We start from the raw sequence: 24,494 nt of genomic DNA, 5'->3' as shown, positions 1-24,494 counted from the left end.
AGCTGAGAATGACATTTTTTGCTTTTCTTATTCTTCTCCTGGCCTCTCATTCTTTGATTTTGCATTTCTGAGTTTCGTCTGATTATTCCACGTATACAGAAAAAAAAACTGGGTGTCTGTTGTGGCTTTGACCCTTTGACTCTCACTTTTCACTGCTTGTGATGTTTCCTCATCTTTAAAATGAAGTATATTCTACTGTTGCACTCATAGTAAGTCATTCTGGATGTGTGTGTCGGCTTAAAATGTAAATGTGAATGTGCGTCTGCTTTTGTCAGCAGTGTGAGGGATTTTCTCTAATTCAGCATGATATACAGGACTCCTTTTTGCCCAGATTGTCACTCACACACTCTTAACTCTCTCTCGCATGGTACAGTGTTCATTTCCTTAATGTTAAAAAACCCCTACACTTTTCAACCATAATAGCTTTTGTCAGGGTTCTTACACTCCAAACTGAACCAAAACCGTAGCTGAGTTATTCCCCTTCTTCACTTCACTTTGATCTCTGCAGCTGGGTGAAGCTGCATTTTTTTTTACCTCGAAGACCCTCTCCAATGCCGAGTGCCAGGCCGTCCTTGGTCCACTGGACGATGCCGCTGTAGTTGAAGACGACACAGGACAGCACCACCCGTTCTCCCAGCACCACCGACTGGTCCGCAGGCTCTTGGGAGAAACGAACGCACCACACTGCAACAGAAGGACAGAGAGGGGGATCAATTTTTTAGTTCCTTTCACTGTGACCTGGCCATGAGCTGGCATTTTTATTGCACTGTATCGAGCTACACAGTCCCTCTCTGGTCTTATTGACTTCTGTTTGTCCATATGGAGGTTGCTGGGTAATTTGTTGTGTGCTTTTATTGAATATAGGGTGTTTTTATTGTTTCTTTTATTATGTGTTTTTACTATGAGTGTATTTTAATATGAACCCGGTTTGAGTGAAATTTCTCTTACAGGAATAAACATGAACTCCATGCATATATAGTGTTCATTATTATTATTGTCTTTTTAGCTGGTCAAGAGTCCATTGCTTGAATTCTGTATATTTTTCATTCCTCCGTGTCTTTTCTCTCTGTTTTGTCTCTTTGCCTCCTTTTTAAGGTTTTCCCTGGTCTGAACTGAGGCTTCTGTGCAAAAGTGTGTGTGTACATGCATGGATGTGTAAGCGAACACTTGTGTAGCAAGAACATCATTGCAAGCTGTTATACAGCCTGCTCTTTTTCATCACACACAGTACAAAGGATTTTGCTTACACACACACACATTTCCTGCAGCAAAATAAGCCTTTTGGCTATCGCAGTGCCACTAAAATACACAGATAGAAAACTACAAGTGTAGCGCAGGCATACATTAACGCACTCGCTTAAAGAGAGAGTGTCAGGTGAGGAGGCGAGGCACTCACCCGGCGCTATTTTCAGCCGTTTGCATCATCAGGTAAAATTGTTTCATATTCTGGAGAAAGTCTTGCAAGAAGGCACGTTAATTAAGGCAGAGAGAGAGAGGGAGACTGCGCTGCCTTAGATGACACATGCACACGAACGTGCACGAGCACACATATACAAACACACTGAAACTTACAGAGACAGAAGCTTTTTCACACATGCAACAACCAATTTATGCAGTTGTGCACAAACGCACTATATCACTAACACAAATGCAGTTGCATACTCAGTCTGTGGAAGTGTGTATATGTGTGCACTTGCACACATATACACACTTCCACAGAGTTTGCGTCTGTCTTCCCGTGGGCTATTCTGTTCTTGGATCATGGTTAAAACAATCCTATTAGCTAATTAAGGCAAAACTGGTTAATAAAGCGAGCCCTGGCTCTGAGGGACACATCTCAGTGGGATTCAACCACAAAGGTGCAAACAACAGGGCGATTTACTGATTTGTCAGGAGGATTACATGACTTGTCATGTTATTTGTGTGGAAGGCTTGTCTAATGAAGGCAGGACATTTTAAAACTTCACAAGAAGAGCTTTGATGTTTCGTCAACTTTCCTTTTGAATGCTGATTCAAGAAGACAACTGTGGCGACTGTGAGCTGATAGCTGTGTAATTTATTTTGAAGTTTAAGGGAAAAACTGCCTTAACACACTTCACCGTTCTTAGTGGCTGTTGCTTGGTTGTGCTTTTTGTTGAGATATTATTTCCAGAAGGGACAGTTTTTCCACTTAGTTCAAATGTTTAAACAACCTGTTAGGTTTTGTGTTCACTCTTATTTTGCTTCAAGTTATAGAAACCCCAAGGGAGGTCAGGTTATTAATTTTCATCAGAGTTTAAAATCTCATCCTCAGACTTTTTAATTCTCCTTTAAGCTTTTGGCTCTTATGACATGTTTAAATAGCAAACATTTAACAGCGTGTATCACCTTTTTAGTTTGTTTTGTCTCTTTTTTCCTGTATACTGTATTTCTTCTTAATTAATGTAAAACATTTTGTAATCATAGTTGTAGAGTGCTGCGAGTCATGTACTTCTGTATTCAGTAGTTTCAAATAAAGGCAAACTGTTCATAAAACGCTGGCATTTTTAGGCAGAATGTGGAAAAAAAACCTTTAATTAGTTCAGTCATTAGTTAAAATCCAAGCAGCTTTCGACTTTCAGCCCCTAAAATTCTCATTAATCTACTGGGGAAGATACAATGACGCCCTTAGATTTCTGCACAATCAATCAAAATGCAACACACAGAATATGGAAGCTGTGCTGCATTTTCAGTGCATGGTACAACTCGACCACTCTCTTGTTATCACTCACTGTGCACACATGGATCACTCAGAGTTCAACACAAGTTCAGCACATCTTGTAAGGTTGCCAAAAGGGATAGTAAAAAAGAACATACAGGAAAGCAGTCGCTCCAGCACAAAGAAAAGAAAAAATATATATGTGTGTGCGTGCAAGGAGTCATGCAGTATCACATACACTACATAATAGAAGATTAAGAGTTTGTTTAAAAGTTTGTTTACTTTTACTGCATATTATTAGAACGGTGAGATAAAACAATATTTTAGCACACGGGTCAATAAAATAATTAAATCATATCTACTTTTATATACAGTATGATTTATTACATTAATATAGAATGTTAATGGATTTTATTTCTTCTGATATGTTAAACAACCCTGGCACAGAGGCAAAAATATCCATTCTAATGTTAGTTCTTGCAAGCCATATGTAAATATTCTTAAACAACTGCTGCAAGCCACCCAGAGACCCACCTTGACTCCATCTCCTAATTTTCATGTTATAGCTAATCTAATCCATGTTGCTCTTGCCTTTTTCTGTACTTGGGGTCTTATCGCTGCTCTCTCTCTGTCTTTTTCCTTTTTCCTTGTGTGAAGATGTATTCCACCAAGTAAAAATGAATGAAAAGGAAAACAGCAATCTTCTTTGTCTATAGTTCTCCTGATTGAAACACATTTTTTCACACCTGGTCTTTGAAAAACAGGTGATAATGTTCCCCGGCTGTAAAAATGTGCATTCTTAGGTCTTTAATCTTAAAAAGTGAAAGTCAAACAGAATACCTTAAAATAAAACTACGAACGTGGGAGCTGCTTCTCTTTCTGAGTGGAAAAAGAAGGAGCTGCTGGGTTGTGCCTGCTAACTTGAGTGATTTACATGTGGGTCATGTTATGCATGATTTATGCAAAATTAACAGCTATTATGAGCAAAGGCCCTCATCTTCGTGTATAACTCTGTACAGAACAACACATGTTCTCACGGGACTGGCTGTGATGTGTTTAATCTGTGTGTAACTGTGTAGGAGAGCGAAAGAGAGAAGTAGTGACAAAGATATGAAGGAGGAGACAAACATTTCTGTTTGTGTGCTGTGAAATGCATGAATGTGTGGGTATGACTGCGTGGGTATACACTGATCAGCCACAACATTAAAACCACCTGTATGATGTTGTGCAGTCTGTTACCAGCACAGTTCTGATCAGTCAGGGCAATAACTTAAGACCTCAAGGACTGTCAGTGTCTATAGCGGAAAGTTAGCAGTGGATCCTGCAGCGTTTGAATTGCAGTGTGCATTTGTGGTTTTTGTTTTGGAGGCTTGGTTAATACCTTTAATATCTGTGCTCCAGAGCAGCATTTGCATTGAGGCTGGGCACAACGTTGTGTTGGAAGAGGCCAGAACCACTGGCCAGTGCAATCACAGGAAGGGTTTTTGCTCGCAACAATGCCAGTGGTAGGTAACACATGTCAGTATTTTATCCAATTGTATTCAAGGAATCTCACAGTTTAATGCCGAACATTAGATTTTAACTTCACCCGTCAGTGGGTTTAAAGTTGTGGCTGCCTGGAGTAGATTTGTGTGCATATTTGGGATTGAATACGTGTGTCTGCAGTTTGTCAGCTTGAAGCAGGGATTCAGATCAGAGAAGTGAGAGCTGTACAGACAGAGAACAGAGATGTAATTAACCCTACGGGATACCCCACCAACCCGCTGCCTCCACCAGCATACACACACCTCTGTCTCTCTCCCCTTTAACATTTTCTCCATTTTCAAACTCCCCGTGTATTCCTTTTCACATGTGGTCAGTTTCTCTACATTTATATTTGCTTTGTGTGTTGCTCTTTTTTTTAGCCTCTCTACATTTTCCTCAAATCACTTTTTCTTTTTTCTTGTTAGGGTTTCCAAGTTCATCCTGTTTAACTTTGACTAGCCCACCTCTTTTAATACAGTCTGACTCTTTCCGTCCTCGTTTCCTCTCCTTCTTTGTGTATTTTTTTCAATGCAGCAATGCACAATTTTTATAGCTTCTTCAATCCCGCTCTCTTTTGTTCTTTGGACCCAGCTCGTTGTTTCTCCACCTCCCTCCATCTTCTCTCTTTCCTCTCCCGCTTCACTTCACTACCCCTCTAGTACTCCAGTATTTCCCTCATTATCTCTCTGTATCTATGAACATTTTTTCCATGTTTTTTATATATTTCTCACTTTTCTTCGCCCTCTCTCCTATCCACTGTTTTCTGCTGCAATTGTCTCTTTCTGTCTCAGCCTCCTCCTCACTCTCCTTCTCATCTTTACATCCCTGCATCATTACCCTTGGGGATAATCTTGGGCATATCTTCTCTTCCTCTTTTTTATTCTCATTGCATAATGACCCAGCTTCACAATAAAAGCCACAGTGCCCTTGCATATTATCCGTAATACCTTTAATATATTTTATTCACTTTGGTCTTTTTTTCCCTTCAGGCTGAGCTTTGTTAAACATCAATACAAGCACTATCTAACTAGCCCTATCAATTTCTACTTGAAGCGTACAAGTCTTTCTGTATTATAAAGAAATTCTACATTTTGCATTAATGCTGAAGTATTAACATTCAGTGGCTGACTTGGAATAGAGGAGCTGCACTAGAATCTCACACAGAAGTGTAGGCTGAAGGGGGAAGCTGAGCAGCAAGGACGATTTTTGCCAGTGAATTTGTACTGTAAAATAATTCATAGACTTTCATAATGAGTAACCTAGGACATCGGTTCATGTGAACATTTATGCAGGTGATTAACCATATAAGAAATGTTTGCCTTCACTTGACACTTGACTTGATAAGTAGTTGTATGCCATCCATACATACATACATTCATACATCCATAACTGCTAGTTCAGGCTCACAGTGGTATGGAGGCTGTCCCAGGTATGGTAGGGAAAAATGGTCTATACCTTGGTGTCTATTGTGACTGCTCCCACAAAGCTGATGTATGTTTCAGAGCATATTTAATGTTGTATTGTGGTCTGCATCAGCCCTTTCACAGCTGTCATTGTATAACACTGAATTCATTGTCTTTTTCACTTCAAAACTCATCTTTTCTCCAAATGAAAAGCCACTTGCAAAGAAACAACACAATACGAATACACATGGCTCTTGTTTTGTCAGGGGTGCCGGGTACAGGAAAGACTTAGCACCTTGCTTACTGCAACCAAAGACTTTAACAAAGGATTAGAAAGAAGTTTAAAAAGTGTGCTGTTTGGGTTGAAATGACCACTTCCAAAAGGTTAGGGAATGATTACTTTAGCGGTTAAAAAAGGTTTAAGAAATGGACAGTAGTCTCCTTTGTGAAAGTCATAAATTTCGTCCGCCCATTGATTTACTTTAGGAAGGAGTGCGGCCAAAAGTTTGCTCTGCACAGACAATCACAGTCGTAATCTACACAACCACCAAACGATGAATGCAGTGTTCCTTAGAAAAAGACGTTTACTATTAAAAAAAAAATCAAGAAACCGTAGTACCTGTAATAAAACTGCAACTCTTCTGCAGTTTTGACAGCTGGCAGTGAAATAAGTAACCTGACTTGGTGTCAGCGCTGCTGCACAGTACAGGTGTGTGTCCCCATATAATATTTGCCACTATCCCTTTTTGCTCAGTTGTCTTTGCTGTGATAAGCACAAATGAATCTATCACATAACTTCTTATTCCGAGTGCAGTTCACAGGTTTTTGATTAGCTCAAGGATAAAAAAAGAAATAGGCTGAGTGCAGCTGACAAGAATGTATAAAACTGGAATTTCAGGCAGCAATCAACTTTTCAGCGCTCTCTCTTCTCCTGTGAGCTAAACAATAACACTGCTCACTCATATCAAATCATAACTTTCATGCAGCGCTCTTCTTTTTGGAATTTGAGTTAATATGAAAAAGAAGGAAGTCTTTGTAACAAGAAGAAATCGGCTGACATTTTAACTGCCTTGACTTTAAAGTGGGATGTCTTGTCATCTTATTAGACATGGTCACAGTACTCCCTGAGGAATGCAGCTGCTGATTCCAAACAGCGAAGACCTCCAAGGTGGCCATCAGAGGCCAAATGCAATTTCCTACAAGCAAATGTAGAAATGAAAAGGCAGTTTGTGAGGTTTGTAACCCTAAACTGCACATCTCCACACCCTGAAGCATTCATGCTTCTAACCCCCACCCCAAAAACTGCCACGCTGACCCTTTCCTTGTATTCATGGCCCAGCTCTGCCTCTGGGCTATGGCTCGCTCCCATTTCAACTACCACACACCACTCTCACTCAGGAGAGAGAGCACGCTGTGTCTACGTGTGTATGCGAAAGCATTGTTCGTGTTTACACGCATGCCTGCATGCGTAGCTGTCATTGTTGTGTTGTGTACACCGCACGCATATATTTGCCATTTCCGAAAAAGGCAGCAAAGGGCAAAGTGTGGCTGGAAGAGTCAAAAAAAGGTGTTCACCTCAAAGAGAGAAAAGGAAAAAGAAAGTGTTTGTGTGCATGTGTGCGAAGTAACAAAAAGAAATTAAACAGCATATAGATGGCTAACATCCAGTACTCGGAGAAAAATTATGACTCGTAATATACTCTCCAGGCATTTATGTGATATTAGTAGCTTATAAGACTAATATATAAAATCATAACACTGAGAGAAGAAGAAAACGTGTAATAATTTTCTGAGTAGTTACTGGGGTAGGTGCTCTGCCTCTGTCATCTATGACAGTGAGACATCACATAAGCGTATTTAAGCTATCATGACAGTTAGTAAGTTAGTTGGTGCATTACACTTTTTAAATGGTCTAAAAGACATCATTGTCATGTCTGAAATACATTTTTTATGCTTCCATAGTTTTAGAAATAATTCATCTACACTGCCGTATATTTTAATTTACCACTCAAAATGCTTTTGGGCCTTAACAAGCAAAGTGCTGTATTACTTTGCCAAATATTTGATGTCTGACAAAATTATGGCTCTATTATTGACCTGTAGAGTCCAGAAATTCACAACCTTCAAGCTACAGGCTGAAACCTAGAATAACTTCCTTTCATGTGAACATTTGAATGTTTCAGTTATCAAAACTAATCAAATACCTACAACACAGACGTGGTAATTGAACTATTACCTGAAAAATTCCTCTGATAATGTATGAGAGAGATATTACACAGCCACAGTTAGAGACGAATCTCTGTTTTAGCTATAGTTATATTCTTTATAGAAATGCTGTGCATCTATAGTACATTTAGCCTGCAGTATATAGGAAGGCTTGGCACACAAAGCAACTACAGAAAAGATTTTTCTGTCACATTACAAAGCCATGTCTCCCTCCAGTCATTTACAAACAAAGGTCATGAATACAGCGACCTGTTTGTTTCTGATTGGCCGTGAGGGGCGACTGCATCATTCCTGTGGGTTGATATGCTTACTGCATCCTTGTTTATTTGATGTTTTGGAAATATAATTTATGTAACATTTATGCCCCCAAAGCACACAGCATTTAACTGACAGAGACGTACACGAGAGCGGACAGAGAGAGACAGAAAAGGACTTGGCGAGACAGACACAGCGGGACAGACACGGAGATCATAACTTTGCCGCTGTGTGTCTCGGTTTTTGCTGTGTGTTTGCTGTAAACAGTAGCTCCGTGATTTCCCAGTGCCCCCCACCACCAAATGCTGCTTTTATTTCTCCTCACAAACACCTCCAGCAGAACAGAGAAGCAGCGTGAAACCAACCGTAGAGGTGATGCTGAGCAAACCCAGCAGTTATTGGAAATCACACGCGCACTCACAGGGGCAGTTACCGATGCGTAGATATAGAAACGCACACTCTAACACACACAAGGGCACTCCAAAAAAGTAATGCGCGCAAGATTCATGAGCACATGAGCGTACTTACAAAAGCACAGGCACCAATCACACGCACACAAATATACACAATTACACTGCCAAAAACACTTGCACATGCACATACGCACACAGACACACGCATCTTTCTTCCCCAGTTATTGGCTTACATTCATAAAACAATTGACTTATCTGTTTACTTGAAAATCACTTTAAGGATCTTTCTTGAGCTTCTAGATTTTAGGGATCACCCAATAACATGATCCTCCTCTGGCTCCCGCTCCCTTTAAATTCCATTGTTTGTTTTTCTTTTCATTTTTGGCACCGTACTAGTCTACATTTACGCTGCCAAAGAATATACAGACAGAACATCTGAATGAATAAAGGGATAGGAACATTACAGGGGAACTGTTTATCATAGCACAATGTGGTTGTTTCAAGAATAGTTTTAAAAGGCAATTGAATCTATTAGAATTCTGGTCTATCATTTGTAGTTTGGCTATGATTTATGATTGCTTATAATAAGAAACTCAGTGTTAATAAGCTTGAAGAGGATTCTAAAACCACTGATAGAAACTGCATACTTACAACTACAACAGGTCATGAGCCTTCTCAACAGAGCAGTTTCTGGGCATTTTTTGCTCTTTTTACATTTTCATTCACTTTGTTTGTTCTTAAAGAAATCTGAGTGCGAATGGTCGTCTGTCTCTCTGGGTTAGCTCTGTGTCAGGCTGGCGATCTGTCCAGGGTGTCCCCACCTCTCGCCCTGTGGTAGCTGGGATAGGGGTCTAGTACCCACATGACCCTGACAAGGATAAGTAGAATATAGTGGATGGATGAATAGATAGAAACAGCACATCACACCAATCAGCCTACTCAAGTTGCACTTTCCATCCATGTCTGTCTAGACTGGTATGACACGCGTAGTGAACACTCTGAAGGAACAGGGAGACACTAAAGATGAGTGTCACTATCCAATCAAATGTCAAATTACAGTTGAGTTTGCAGGTCTTTCCTGTGACTCTGTGGGTTCACTCCAGGTGCTCTGGCTTCATCACACAGCTCAGAGCCATGGATGTTAGGTTAAGTGGTGATTCTACAGTCAATTTGACCATAGGTGTGAATGTGAGCATGAATAGTTGTTTTTCTCTGTGTTAGTCCTGTAACAAGCTGGCAACCTGTTTTATTACACACCTTACACCAATGGTAAGCATGCATGTCCACACCCATGATTTGTTGCTCATTTCTGATGCTTGGTCACCACAGTCACATGTTCAAATACATCATTCAACTACAGCTGATGACTAAATGTTACACTGGCATCATGGAAAAGATCAGAAAATCATCTGACTCATCATCATGGGGCGATCGTGGCTCAAGACTTGGCAGTTCGTCTTGTAATCGGAAGGTTGCCGGTTCAAGCCCTGGCTCGGACAGTCTCGGTCGTGGTGTCCTTGGGCAAGACACTTCACCCGTTGCCTACTGATGGTGGTCAGAGGGCCCGGTGACGCCAGTGTCCGGCAGCCTTGCCTCTGTCAGTGCGCCCCAGGGTGGCTGTGGCTACAACGTAGCTTGCCATCACTAGTGTGTGTGAATGTGTGTGTGGATGACTGAACGTGTAAAGCGCTTTGGAGTCCTTAGGGACTATGTAAAGCACTATACAAATGCAGGCCATTTACCATCATGAACTCTTTCTTTCTGACCAACTTTATCAACCAATACAGAATTCTCGCTGTTGTCCATAGATATGTTTATGTGTGTGTTTTTCTTAGTAGGTCGGTTACTTTTCCCTACTTTTCCTTACTGTACTTTTTCTCTGGTAAATGCCCAACGCCTATCAACTATAAAAATCAGTTTCGGTTTTCATTTCGTGCAAATGTTTCAGAATAAAACTTTTTAAGGAAATGAAGTGTTTGTATTTACTGAAATCCTGCTGTAGATGACTTTAAATCTGAATACAGCATACAGAAAATGTTAAATTTGTATAAACCGCAAAATGCAGTTACAGAGTTATCATAAAGTACTAAAATGGAACCAGTTATACTCCAAACAGAATAAATAAGAAAAGGCCCATTATCTTCAGCAGTCGGGATAAATAAAGATCAGAAACTGCATGGTTTAAAAACAATATTCATTTGATTAGATGATTCACTACTCTTAGTATTAGTTAATGGTAGCCCTTTTTAGTTGTTCCAACAATAAATTGACATTTTCCTTTTTGATATTTTTTTATTTTAACTAGTTTAGTACAGAGAAGAGAAAAATATTGCATTTGCAGTGCCCTTGAAAGTAACTGACAGCTACCAGCAGCTTTTATGGCGGAACATTTTCATGCGTATTTGTCATTACTGGTCTCATATAAGGGCTCATATATGGCGTTTACAGTGCTAACTCCACTATCAACTCCACTACCTGACCTTTCTGTGTGCACTTTACATGTTCTTCCTTCCTCACATAGTTCAAAGACATGAAATTAGTGAGGTTAGGTTAACTGGTTGTCTGTCTCTATGTGTAAACCCTGGTGACCTGTCCAAGATGTACCCTGCCTCTCGCCGCGTGACAGCTGAAATAGCCTCCAGGCCCCTGCGATCCTGATAAGTGGAGAATGGATGGAGTCATATAACACACCTTTGGCCTTAATTAATTTATGACTTATTGCATACTGGCCAAGAATGTGTTTTGTGAGGTCATTGTGACCTTGACCTGGCATAGAATGTCATGGCATAGATGCAACAAAGTGCTGGGAAAGAATTTGTTCCATATTGACATGATAGTATCACGCAGTTCCTGCAGATTTGCAAAAACTCGCAGATGCAAATTTGCCATTCCACCATATCTGAAAGGTGCTCTATTGAATTGAGATCTGGTGACTGTGGAGGCCATTTGAATAGAGTGAACTCATGTTCAAGAAAACAGGTTGAGATTATTTAACCTTTGTGACAACCAATGACAGCCCAGAAATGAGACCTTCTATTTCTACATATTTTCTACTATCAAATTTTGGTGAACTGCAGGCTCAGTTTACTGTTCTTAGCTGACAGAAGTGGCACACAGTGTGGTCTTCTCCTGCTCGAGCCCATTTACTTTAAGGTTCAAAGTGTTGGTGTTCAGAGATGCTCTTCTGCATACCTTGGTTGTAATCAGTGGTATTTGAGTAACTGTTGCCTTCCTATCAGCTCAAAACAGACTGGCCATTCTCCTCTGACCTCTGACATCAACAAGAATATTCATCCAGAGAAATGCTACTGACTGCATGCTTTCTTTTTTTTATAGATGATTCTCTAGAGCTGATTGTGTGGGAAAATCCCAGAAGCTCAGCAGATTCTTAAATACTCAGACCAGCCTATGTCTGTCTGTGTGACAGTTATGCCATGGTCAAAGTCACTTAAATCAGTTGGAATTTTGCTCATTCTGATGTTCGGTTTGAACTTCAAATGGTTACCTTGACCATGACTACATGACTAAATGCATAGAGTCGCTACCATGTGATTGGCTGATTAGATATTTCTACTAACAGGCAGTTAATACAAATATTTTTAACTAACAAATGTGCACCACTGTGTATCTTTACCCTTTTTTCTTTTAAAATATGAACATTTTATGTATTTATAGTCAACTAGTACAAATATAGTCAGATAAAAACATTTAACCTCACTACTCAAATGAAATGCAATCTAAAACTATTTCAGTTTATTGTTTTTCAGGTAAAAGTTTTTTAGCTTTTAATTCATTTACCTTCAATCAGACAACTGTAGAGAACACCACAGGAGACAAAGCTTAGCTGCTCAGTACATGCTGGTTTCTTCTCATCACAGATGTGTCAAGATTTTAAAAGAAACAAATACTTCTTCCTCCCCTCTCTTCAGTTTAATAAAAGAGAATTCAAATTCATCTGCAATTTCTTTGAACGATAACCATTTGAGAAATGTGACTGCAGCAGCATTTATGATCTGTGTCTCAGCAGTGTTGACAAATCTCTTTTGGTAAACTGGCGCCGGGTTCACAGGTTGTTCTCTCACTCTCGTGCACGTAAAATGACCTACACACATACATAGAAGCACATGTAGCATGCACAGTGGTGACAGAGTTTTACTGAAATTTAGCTTAGTCAAAAAAGTACTAGGCTAATCATGACTGTACTGCAACCAGCTTGGTTAAGCTGCTGTTGACTTCAAACAACTGTGTTGTATTAGTCTGACTCTTTTGCAGAAAGCAGGCTGCAAACCCACACTTACATGCACACACACAAGTACACACATATATAAAAACACTTGTACATATGCAAAAGTACATACACACACACTGGCAGCAATCCCTCCCCTGTCTTCCTATCTGCCTCTCCCCGCAGCTCTCTCTCAGTCTCTATAATTGACTTCTGCTTTCTTACATTTCATTTCATCTCTTGTTTCAGTTTTATTTCCCACTTTTTTATGATCCCCTGTCTTCAATTATTCATCCCTCTCTCTTTCTCTCTCTGATTTCTTTCCATCTGGTCTTGGTGATGTTTAATTCACCTCTTCATTTGGAGGAGGGGGGTGTCTGCTGCTGTGCGCCGTTAATTGGTTTTTAAGAGAGGTAAGTACACACAAACGTACACACACTGACATACGCACATGCTCGAACACACACAAGCGGACACACACACCCTCCCCTCCCTCTGCTGTTAGAGCACACTGTACATGTCTGCTAGCATTAACATCACCAAATGAGCACGGAGTGAAAAAGCATGTGAGAAGAGGAGGGCAATTGTGTGTGTGTGTGTGTGTGTGTGTGTGTGTGTGTGTGTGTGTGTGTGAGTGAGTCAGTGTATGAGTGGAGGGGGAAATTATATTTGTGTGTATGTGTCTGTGAGTGTGAGTGCATTTGAGTGAGCAGGTCAATGCTGTGAATGTTGCATTCGATACAAATTAGACCGAGCGCATGGATGAATATGAGCGTGTGTGTGTGTGTGTGTGTGTGTGTGTGTGTGTGTGTGTGTGTGTGTGTGTGTGTGTGTGTGTGTGTGTGTGTGTGCGCGCGCGCTCTGGCACTTCTAGAGTTGTGAGGACCCACTGGAGACTTTATGATTTAGGACATTTTTTGAAAGTGAGAACATTTTAGTCATTCTTCACCTTTTTTGAAAGGCTGTGTGAGGGTTAAGACTTTATGTTGGGGTTCAGAGTAACAGCATGAGGACTGAGTAAACCATAATCATCTTGTGAGGTTTTAGGTCCTTATAGGTATACAAAGACAAACAGGAGTGTATTCTCCAGCCTGACTGTTCAACCAAATCTGATTGGTCAGAGAATCATCCAGTGTTAATTTGTGAGGAATGTGCAACATGAGTGGACTTTCCGGTTTTGGTTTATTATTTTTGCCACAGGAAGGTAAAGCACTTCCTGTGCATTTTCACTTGACCACTTGAAACGGCGACTAACAGATCTAAAGCTTGTCCATGAAATTTCTGTGAGGCCTTTTATTGAAGAAATTTAAATCATGTCATTGAGGTTGTTGGTCAGGTTGGATTTTATCATATCACAGTACAAGAATGAACATGGCAAAGCATGTAAAAATAGTAAACTACCTCTGAATTAAGATGATTTTAAACTTGAGGCTTTCAGTGTGAAGCTAAGCTTTTTGTAGCTGCTACTAATTGAGCCTTCAGAGACTAAGCTGGATGTGAAGCGCTCTCTATCTTCAAAACAGAAAAAGGAATTGTCAAATTTATTGTTCAAGTCATGAGCCCTGTTAGCTTTGTTCATGAGTAGTTCTTTGGCTGTGGTTACTAGTTGATCTAATTCTGGTTTTCATAGGGGAAAATGGAATAACCAATAACTACTTTGAGCTCACAATAGTATAAATGTTAGTTTTTAGGTTTATTCGAGGTTCATTTAAGCTACTAAAGTTAGCAGGTAGAGTGCACAGTGTATTGTCTCTAACATGTGGTCCGCCTAGTCCCTCTGTCAATTCAGATGGTTGGAGTTCTCAAAAGCAAATGAACAAACTTGGAAATGAATAATACTCTACTGCAACTTTAAACAAAGTTGAGAAAGTCTGGAATCACACCAAATCAGTCTAAAATTCAAAATTCTAAGCTATATGTGTGTAAAAAGATCTGCAGACTTATAGAGTTGAGAAAAACAAATTCTGAGGGTTCATTAATGGAAGCAACTTCCACATTATATGTCATTCGTGTCAGTATGTTTAAGGCTAATGCTGTCTTTAGTATTGCCACAGCCATAAAAATAGTTTACTTAAAGCACTGAAGCACTTGAAAATAATGTGACATTGCGAGATAATGGGTTTTTACTGAGTTTCTTTATGGGAGGAATTGCATGGGAAAAATGTTTATGGGCCTAATGCCAAATAAGTGTGTCAGTGCATGACATTAAAGAGAAGTCATTCACATAAGTGCTTACTGTACGAAGGCTAGTCAGTGACTGCAAAACTGTGTGTATTCCCAGACAACACTGCCGCCACATCATTAGCCACATCCTCTGACTCCAACCTGGACGTCGGATCAGAGGAATGGAATTAAGTCGGGGCCAGATTAGTCATTATCCAAATAACAAGCTCGCTCAGCAACGGCTGTGTGATTTACCCTTCAATAAGAATTGGTAAAGTGAACTCCACTGAGGCAGAGGAGATGAGGTTCTGCTGTGAAGTGTAACGGCTAGGAAAGAAATAACCTCGTTGTAGCCCTGAGAACAAGACGACAAAAAGCTCAGCTGCAAACAAGGACAGAGAATACTTTCATTTTAATGATGATGAAAAATGGTTGGAGGAAAAATTGGAGCTACCTTTGCCAAACAGAGAAGATGTTCACGCAGTTTCTATTCTAATTGTCAGTAAGTACAGTTTCATGGCGTTCCTGCAATAATGCAGAAAGAACAAGAACCGCGCTGCCTTCTAAGCACTTCTTGGAAAAGCCCAAAGTAAATGTCAACTTTTATGCTCACTGGAGGTAAAAAAAGAAAGTTCTGCAGGTTAAGAAAATCTCTGTGAGATGTTCTGAGTAAACCGTGACCTCTCAGTGAAAAAGAAACATATATGCTGTCTCTTCCATGTATAATGCTTCAGAGGAGCTTGCAGTATGCAAAATGCATTCCTTGGTTTGCATGTTGAAAATAAAAGCATGAAATACAGCTCACTCACGCTGGCACAAAAGCACAATGCCATTCTTGCAAAAAGAACTCACTTCTTTAAAGTCTGTTTGTGAATTCAATTTATTTATTTTTTTAGCGCGGCTGATAGAAAGACGTGTAATTAGAATTTTGATCCCCTGCATTTCAAAAATTCCTTTTCCCACGGCGACTGCCTGACATTTTACTTGCAGTTCCTTCATTTCTTAATGCAAAGATATAATAGAGCTGCATAGCGAGAGTCTGAAAGCTTGCCATTGCTGTTGCGTTGGAGGCCCTTTTTTGTCAGAACTTCACAGCCCAGCAGCATTCAACATTCATCATTTTTTTTCTCTGATGTAAGTGCAAGATACCTCTGCTACTACAGACTTTGAAGATCTGATCTCGGTATTGCAAAGAATGTAAAATATGAAAAGGCTCTTTCAGGTCTGTGGGTGCTAATTTCGACTGTGTCACTATATGTTTTATATCTGAAATGTGGAGTTAGAGTTGACTGAATCTCTGCTTTCACTGTCTAATGCTTTATTTAGGAACAATGTTGAGGCAGTATTGAGAATTTGGGTTCAGTAATCGATTTTCTTTTTTTGATAGCCTGCATCACTATCAGGCTATCATTGCCACTGTCAGGCAAAGAGATGTAATTATAAATAAGAACATTAAACTTTAATGTTTCTGTATTTTTTGAATATTTAGTGAGATCAACGCTTCTGACAACTTGGTACTCCTCCATTACTGGGCTACGTTTCTCAGGGATCATCTGTCAGTCAAACAGTGATGCGGTAAAGTGACCAGGCAGCTCAACTCCATCAGGGGACTCCCGATTTTCAAGAATTTGTCTCGAGGGCACCGGGAAGCTCATGGCCTTAATAATAAGGCTGAATGAGGTTTGTCTTTGGAAAGATACATTTTTAAAAGTGATCTTTGTGAAATTTGCTGCCAGGGCAGAATTAAGGTAATAGGATTTTACCACTGCTCTAGCTGGTCTTGCTCTCTCTCACTATCACAGCATTAGCGAAGGACAAGCACAGCTGTAGCCTCTCAGAGCAAAGACGGTGACAGAATCGCAGAGCTCAGACTGCTGCACAGCTTTCCTGTAGATGGAGTTTTATTTTCTGCTGATGAAACTTGAGAGGAACTTTTGTTTTGAGGTTTTTTTCTGCAAAACCGATGAGCCTGATATCAGACTTGCTGGCAATTTTCAGTGTACAAAAAATGTAGAAATACCATTACTGCCATCATCTTGCTAGTTTTAGGGGCCGGAACAGTTCAGGTATCACCTTCAGACTGACAGTCTGTATGTCTGACAATAATTCTGTGTATGTCTGTCATATTGTATTTAGAAATATTTTAAAAAGTATACCTAATTTTACTACATCTAGTTGATTCTGCTGTGTTTATACAAGGTGTTTTGGGGTATAGTTTATGGTGCATTTACTGTAGGGACTGTACATAGTCCAAAGCACTCTTAATCCCTGTCATTTGGATTTGATTTCATAGGTGACAAAGACACTGGTCCAAATTGAAAATAACTGAATTAAAAATTCAGAAGCAGGACCGAACTTCATCCTTCCTTCTCATACACCTAAAAATTGTCTAATTGGCCAATGCAACAATGTGTTCTGGTTTCCATGCCACCAGTTGTCCTCCTTTGTTCACTTTTGCTGTCTATCATCCTTTTCATAGGTACCAGGGGATCTCTCGATAGCTGGGAGCTTATCCTCAGCTGAGTCAACTGGTCTTCATTTATCCGTTATCATAGCCATCTTCACTATGAATAAACATTGTATTTGCATGTTTGATTTCTGCGTTCCTTCCTCATGAACCCCACATAAAAACAAGCATGTGAAATTGGGCAGACCTTGGTGACTTCTCAGGACATTATCAGTGAAGAAATGCTGACTTTGAAGGATGTGCCCCTGAAATCTGCAGCAGAAATTAGGCAATTTTCCGTTTTTCATTTTAAAGCATTTCTACTTTGGCTCATGAGACCGGGGTGGCTGCCTCTTGCGTTCTCCCACATATTCAGAAACAAATAAACAGAAAATTGTTCATTTCTTGTGCTCCAGATGATTTCCCTGAAAAAGGCATTACCCAACACTGAAAGTTTTATAACAGCAAATGTGGCAGCTCTCGTGAAATGGGCTTTCACATGAATCATTGCTGTTGAGGCACACTGTAGGCAAAACTGACACTACAGTTACCATCCAAATGTTTCAGGTCATTACTTAAACCAAACCAGTTGGTCACAACACGTTTAACCGAGCAGCCGAGGACGCGAACGGACAAACAGAGCCAGTGATTGTCGCTCGGTCCATCTGTCTGTCTTTCTTTTTGTTTGTCTCTTCGCTGTCTGCTTCAATTTGTATCTGGCTGTGGATCACTGCGTCTCTCTCTGTCTTTCCCTTTCCCTCTGTCACTCTCTTTCCGCTCATCCTTTTTTCAGTCTGTAGGCGTGTCTGTCGGTCTCTGTCAATCAATCGGCACTGCTGTTGTGTGTGCGTGGGGGTGTGTGTGCACATCTGTGAGCAAGTATGATTTTTCTAAACTCATCTCCCACTGTCTTCTTCTCTCTAACTCTGTGCCCTCTCCTCTCTCTTATCTTTCCCCATCTTGCTGTCAGTCTGTCTATTTCAATCCATCTGTTTATCTGTTTATCTTGATCTGTTTTGGCTCATTTTTTTTTCCCCCTCTTTGAGCTTGTGTTGCTGTGTTTGACACGCACATAAACATCAACACACACGAACACACATACATCATCCTGCTTTCCTTCTCTGAGCTCCATGGGGACATGTATGTGGGACAAGGGGGGAGAGAACAAACATATCAAACTTCAATCTAGGCTTTTCACTCTTTCCTCCTCCTTCTACAAACCCCAACCCCTGAACACACGCACTCACACATGTGCGCTCGCCTCCTCCTCATTCTCCTCCCCTCCTTCTTCCTCTCCTCCTCTTCCTCAAGACACGCTCTCCCCTTTGCCCAGACCCGGCAGGCTGTTTAGCAGGGCAGATACACAACAACCGGTGCACATGTGCCTCCACAGACACACACCCACACCCACAGACACGCACACATATAAATATATGGGGAAATACTTGAAAAACATACAAACAAGCACACGCAGCCATAGAGACACATTAAAAAGTGCAAACACACACATACACACACTTCCTTTTTAAACTGCTAATTGGCTTGTTGACAGTGAAATATTTAAAATGAACCATGAATAATATAAAGAGACATCGATTGTATATTTGCTGTGTGAATAAAACATGAATGCCCCGTGTTTTTTCTCTCTCTCCCCGCTCTCACCCCACTTCTCGTATCTAAATTAAATTCAGTTCAATAAAGCTTTACCGGCATTAGGTTTGTTTGAACAAAACATAAAGTAAAGTGAATACAACAAACTATGGAGACGCTCTCAAAAAACTTTCAAAATTCACAGCAATCTACTTTGTTTTCTCGCTCACTTCCCACCTCTACTCCACCCATCCAGGTGGCTCAGTCTGTTCGCACTCCTCTCTCTCCACCTCTCTCTTTCTTTCTACAATCTGCTGTACGGTGCTGAAAAATAAAGGTGACGAAGAAGCGTCAAAGTAAGTAAAGTCAGTAAATCCCCATTTTTTAATGCAGCACATTACAACGTAATGCATTTCTGTATTCAGGTTGCTTTTTTAAAGATAAATAACTACTACACTAAACTCACTAATCCCATTAGAGTTAAAATCATGTCACATGCTTGCATTGTAAACGTTCTTCAAGCATCTGTACAATAGGCTGATAGTAAGAGAGAAAAAAACATAAAACCTGTTTTTCCTGTTGCACTTGTGCTACAATCAGCTGATTTCAGATAAGCAGAAAAAAATGATGGAGCAGTCTACAACTTTTGAGGAGTAGAGAAATGGAGATTAGCAAGAGCCGGATGGTAAAGTGCAAACTGCTGCTGCTGGTGCTTAAACAATAAGCATCTGCATAAACAACATGCTAACACAAAGCTAGTGGAAAAACCCAGAGTGATGTTAAAAATCAGTTTATACCGACTCCAGCCAGCAGTCACAACAGTATAGCAGAATCACTGTGGTGATCACTTTGAGCTGGTTTTCCCATTTGCTTTGTGATGTTGGCTTAGGATAAGGTTTTGTGTCAGTGTGTGGGACTGTAGCCTAAAGTTTATATTGTTGTAATTGTAACTGTAATTATGTGACAATACATTTCAGGCCATGTTACGGAGTAATGCAATAGTCAAAAGAAGTGAAATGGGAAGAAGAACAAATTACTTTCCCCAGGGAGTAATTAAGTAGCGTAATGCATTTCTTTGTTTTTTTGTTTTTTTAAAGTAACGTAATTCTTTTTTGAGTAACAATGTGTATTTTGAGCAGAAATATGCATGCTTATAAAGTTGTAAGGTTAACCAAGTAGCCTTTGGTACCTAAACTTTACCACATAGCTTTTGCTGGCTAAAACTAATTAAGCAGCTACTAGTTAGAAAAAGTGAGTGGAAACAAAACCAATTATTGAATGAAAAGAGAGTAAAACACAAAGCTCCCAAATGAGCTACAAAGTGAATCTCTTTGCTGACAAACTTGTGACTTCATACCAAATAGAGGACTGTTATCACTGCCTTACTGCAACTAGCGTGACAGCCAGTGCACCAGTGTCAAAGCACACTTTGTGCACATCTTCTGACAGAATGACTACATTTGACATCCTGTGGCATTTACACCAACCAAGTCATATTTCTGTGTCTAATTTCAACAATACTGTTTAATGTTTCTATAAATTAACAAACAAATTATTCATCTGTGAGTCAAATTAGTGTGTCAGAGTTTATGTAGCACAGAATCACAAGTTTTGTCTCAAAGGTTTTTCCATAAACCACACAACAACCTCTCTTCTTCCTCAAGTCAGAACTCCACCAAAAACTGAAAAAAAACCTCAGAAAGCCCTCTCTCCCTCTCCCTCCTGGTCTTTTTCCTCTCATCTCTTCCTCCTTCTTCCCCGTGTCTCGTTCTTTTCAATCTCTTTTCTAACTACTCCTCTTTCTCTGTGTTTTCCTTCTCTCCTCTCTTTTTTTCTCTCCCTCCCTTATTTCTCTGGAACAGTTTTAATTAGCTGGTAGCCTGAGGTCAACCTCTGCTCCTCCGCATTAGCACACACACATGCACACACACACACATGCACGCGCATTCACTTTTTATATATGTGTTAGTATCTATGTGAGTGTGGGTTATGACAAGCCAAATTGATTTCCGTCACTTTACTTTAACAGCAGATAAATGTACTGCTTCCTGCTTTCATGTTCAGAGTAGAAGAGCCGGAACTCCCATGATGCTGAGCAGGAATATGACAGAAAGGGTGCACATGCACGAGTGTGTGTGTGTGTGCAATACGAGTGGGCATGTGTAGCGTGTATCCGTTAGTGTGTACTACATGTATAATAATATGTGAGTATGTCTAGTCTTGTATGATGTTTATGAATGCATGTTGGTGTGTGTGTGTGTGTGTGTGTGTGTGTGTGTGTGTGTGTGTGTGTGTGTGTGTGTGTGTGTGTGTGTGTGTGTGTGTGTATAGACTGCAGCCCTCTGGAGGTTCTTGCAACATGCGACATTAGCAGTGACACAGAAAAGGTGCATTACTCCCATTTCATGTTGCACACACTAATATACACACACACACACACACACACACACACACACACACACACACACACACACACACACACACACCTTCCTCTTCGATAAAAAAAAAGAAAGGAAAAGAAAAAAATCGTGGACTTCTCTTCCAATTTGATGAATTTTTCATTTGGGGTTTTTTACTCTAAAATCATCAGTGAGAAAAATCGTGTTTTTGTGACCGACTGCTGCAGGGAGAAGGGAAATGAAATCTCTGTGGAGATGGACCAGAGGACTGGCTTTTTAAAGACGTCTCTTTGCTCCCAGACGTGGAGTCGTGGGACTAGTGTGTGTATGTGCACTTTATGCAAGTATATGTTTTTTGTTAGCAGGATTTCTGAGCGTCTTATCCATGTGTGTTCATGTGCTTTGTGTGTGTGGGTGTGTGTGCACCAAGAGCTTGTGTCTGCAAATATATCTCTGTCAATGTGGGTGCAGGGTTCTGTGTGTTTACATGATTATGTGTCTGTGTGTGTGTGTGTGTGTGTGTGTGTGTGTGTGTGTGTGTGTGTGTGTGTGTGTGTGTGTGTGTGTGTGTGTGTGTGTAAGGGAGACAGGGACACACAAAGCAGAAGGTTTTTCATTAGACAAAGTATGAAGGAGGTCAAGGAAGATGCGAAGGAGGCTGGCAAGGAGCAGAGCCGAGTCACAGGACTATCAGCAGGGAAACTGAACTTCAGACATACATACACACAGATACACTATACTCTATATTCAGTATACGCACTCAGTAAGCTGATGAAAAAACTGAAGGGCTTGAAGAGGAGCTCTGCAGCAGTACGCAGGTCCATGTGAGCCAACAAAAACAAGTAAAAATGTCCCTAATTACGAACAGATTACTGTTTGTGTGTAACGAGTTAAAGCGCTTCCTTTAGTTCAATTTTCAAATGAGCAACTTATCATAGTTAATTTTTTACTGTTGCTCCTTTTAACCTTTTATTGTCAAGAAAAGAGAAAAACCTGACACATACATTTCTATTTCTCTCCCTCTACATGTCCAGTAGCTGAACAGGCTGCTATCATAGCCCACGTGCAACTTACATTTACGTTTAGGAATTATTTGCATTATTTTGAATGCACGTTTTTGAGGAAAAAACAATAACAACAGCCATAAAGCCCTGAAAGCTAGTAGGTCCAAGTAACTTGAGCTGGACTGCATCAAAATCACATCAAAAACTGACATGTTAGTGCTGCAGCTGCCCTCAACCCCTCCACCAACCCAGCATCCACCTGCAGGCTCTGGGAGGATATTTATTTATCACTCCCCACTTTTCCATGTAACACGTTTAGAGCCTAGCTACCGAACTCTAATTATATTCTGCTGGTGAAATAAATGAGTCGCATGTAAGTCGACTGACTGAAATGCAAATCGTTCCTGGGTGATAAGTGTCTGTTGGAGCTCTACTTCAAATCTGAAGAAGCACCTCTTCACTGGTGGCTCATTGAGAAGGATAATAATGCAAGTGCAACAGCTCCTCAGCACCAACACCAGCTAGTTTTTAATTTAGCGAAAGCTGTCACTGCAAGGCAAATTAATGAGCTTGTTGATGGTTATGTGATAACAAAAAAAAGGTACAACCAATATCAACTCAATCTGAAACGAGTTAAAGGTAAATTGAAATGAGGATAAACCTACTTTAGACAATACAACTAGCGTGGTTTGCAGAGGAGTTGCATCTTGAGCACAACCTTATAATATAAAAAGATTCTTGTCTTTGTCTCTTTTTATTTTGTTCCTCAATACTACTTATAAACTCTTGTCTGTGCTTAAGTGCAGTTTACCTCAACTTTCTGCTCTGTTTTCAACAAATAAACTGCCCCATCCACTGCAGAGACAACAATATGCTATCATTTAGTTTTATAGCACCTCTATCCATTTTGTTCACGTCTACCGGCTGGTGCTAAGTAACAGGGTTAGCTGCATATTTCAAACCGTACTTTTCTAAAGCTTTTTAACTCTGCCTGGAGGTGGATTTAAGAACATTAAACATTTTAATGCTCGACATTAGCCATAACTTTCTTCAAATTATGAAAGTACGCTCTCCACACTGTGGATTTATTATATGTATGTTTGGTCTGATGCTCTGTGTTGTTCATACTGAGAGAAATGTTAAAAGTCAAGCTGTTTATTCACAATATTTTTATGGCGGCACGGTTACATCAGATGCACAAATTTTTGCTGCCTTGTGCATCCTCTTATATATGTTTCTACCAAATTTAAGCTGACACATTTGGTAGTCTTGGAAACTTTGAGAGCTTCACTAGAATTTAAAGTAATTATGGGTCTACATACTGTGCATGTAAAGGCAGTAAACATGTGTCCACAAGGGAAATTTAACTGTAAGAAGACTGAATCAAAATTAAATAAAAAGACAGCAAAAAAGGCGGTTAGAGCTTCTGAACTTTTAAAAACTAGACAATGTACAAAATACAGCATGGCAATATGTAATAATAATTTTGGCTTTGACCAGATATTTATGAATGTAAAAATCTGTTACTACCAGGTTCACTGTGCATCCATGGCATTTGTTCAAAGCTTACCCAAGCCTCAAACTGACTCATCTTGGCCTGAATCCTACTAGGAAATTGTTACTGGGCTAGAGCGGTGAAAAAAACATCCACTTTCTCCTGTCTTCCTCAGCAGGAACAACTCTAATATCAATGCAGCTACAAGGGAATGGAATGGGTTTGCTGAAAAACTGCATTTTGATTCAAGGTTATAACACTGGCTGACAAAGGTAAGTGTATGAGAAAGTACAGTATTTTCAGTCTGAAAAGGTGAAAGAGAAAAGAACTAAAACTAGCTACCGAACTAGAGTCAAAGTTATCTCAAACACAGGACCACTGACTTAGGAAAAAGATACTTATTTACTTGCCTGATGCAGTAAATGATCCACTGTGTCGATTCCTTTCGTTGAACAAAGGTGTTTTCACTTTGCGCAATCAGTCATTAGCAAGAATCTATTGTTTGGTGTAAAGGGGAAATTTAATTTCGCAAGCAAACTCTTAAATCTAAATGCATTATGGCTACAGCATTTTGGGATCATTTAGACCAGGGGTGGGCAACTCGAGGGCCGGTGTCCCTGCAGGTTTTAGATGTGTCCTCGAACCAACACAGCTGATTTAAATGGCTAAATTAG

The 24,494-nt window shown here is 40.1% G+C and overlaps 1 protein-coding gene across 2 annotated transcripts in view; it reads right to left on the bottom strand.

Moving 5' to 3' along the window:
• Nucleotides 1-24,494, bottom strand: part of kirrel1b (kirre like nephrin family adhesion molecule 1b) — an 80,040-nt gene that overhangs the window by 32,307 nt on the left and 23,239 nt on the right. For both annotated transcript variants that reach the window (XM_026148658.2, XM_026148659.2), the window contains exon 2: nt 535-684. In XM_026148658.2, coding sequence (XP_026004443.2) covers nt 535-684 — 150 coding nt within the window. The remainder of the gene's footprint in view (nt 1-534; nt 685-24,494) is intronic.

The sequence above is a fragment of the Astatotilapia calliptera genome, chromosome 18 (assembly GCF_964374335.1).
Source record: "Astatotilapia calliptera chromosome 18, fAstCal68.1, whole genome shotgun sequence".
NCBI classification, from domain to species: domain Eukaryota; kingdom Metazoa; phylum Chordata; class Actinopteri; order Cichliformes; family Cichlidae; genus Astatotilapia; species Astatotilapia calliptera.
Note: the sequence above shows the minus strand (reverse complement) of the source record. Positions and strands in the feature narration are given on the sequence as shown.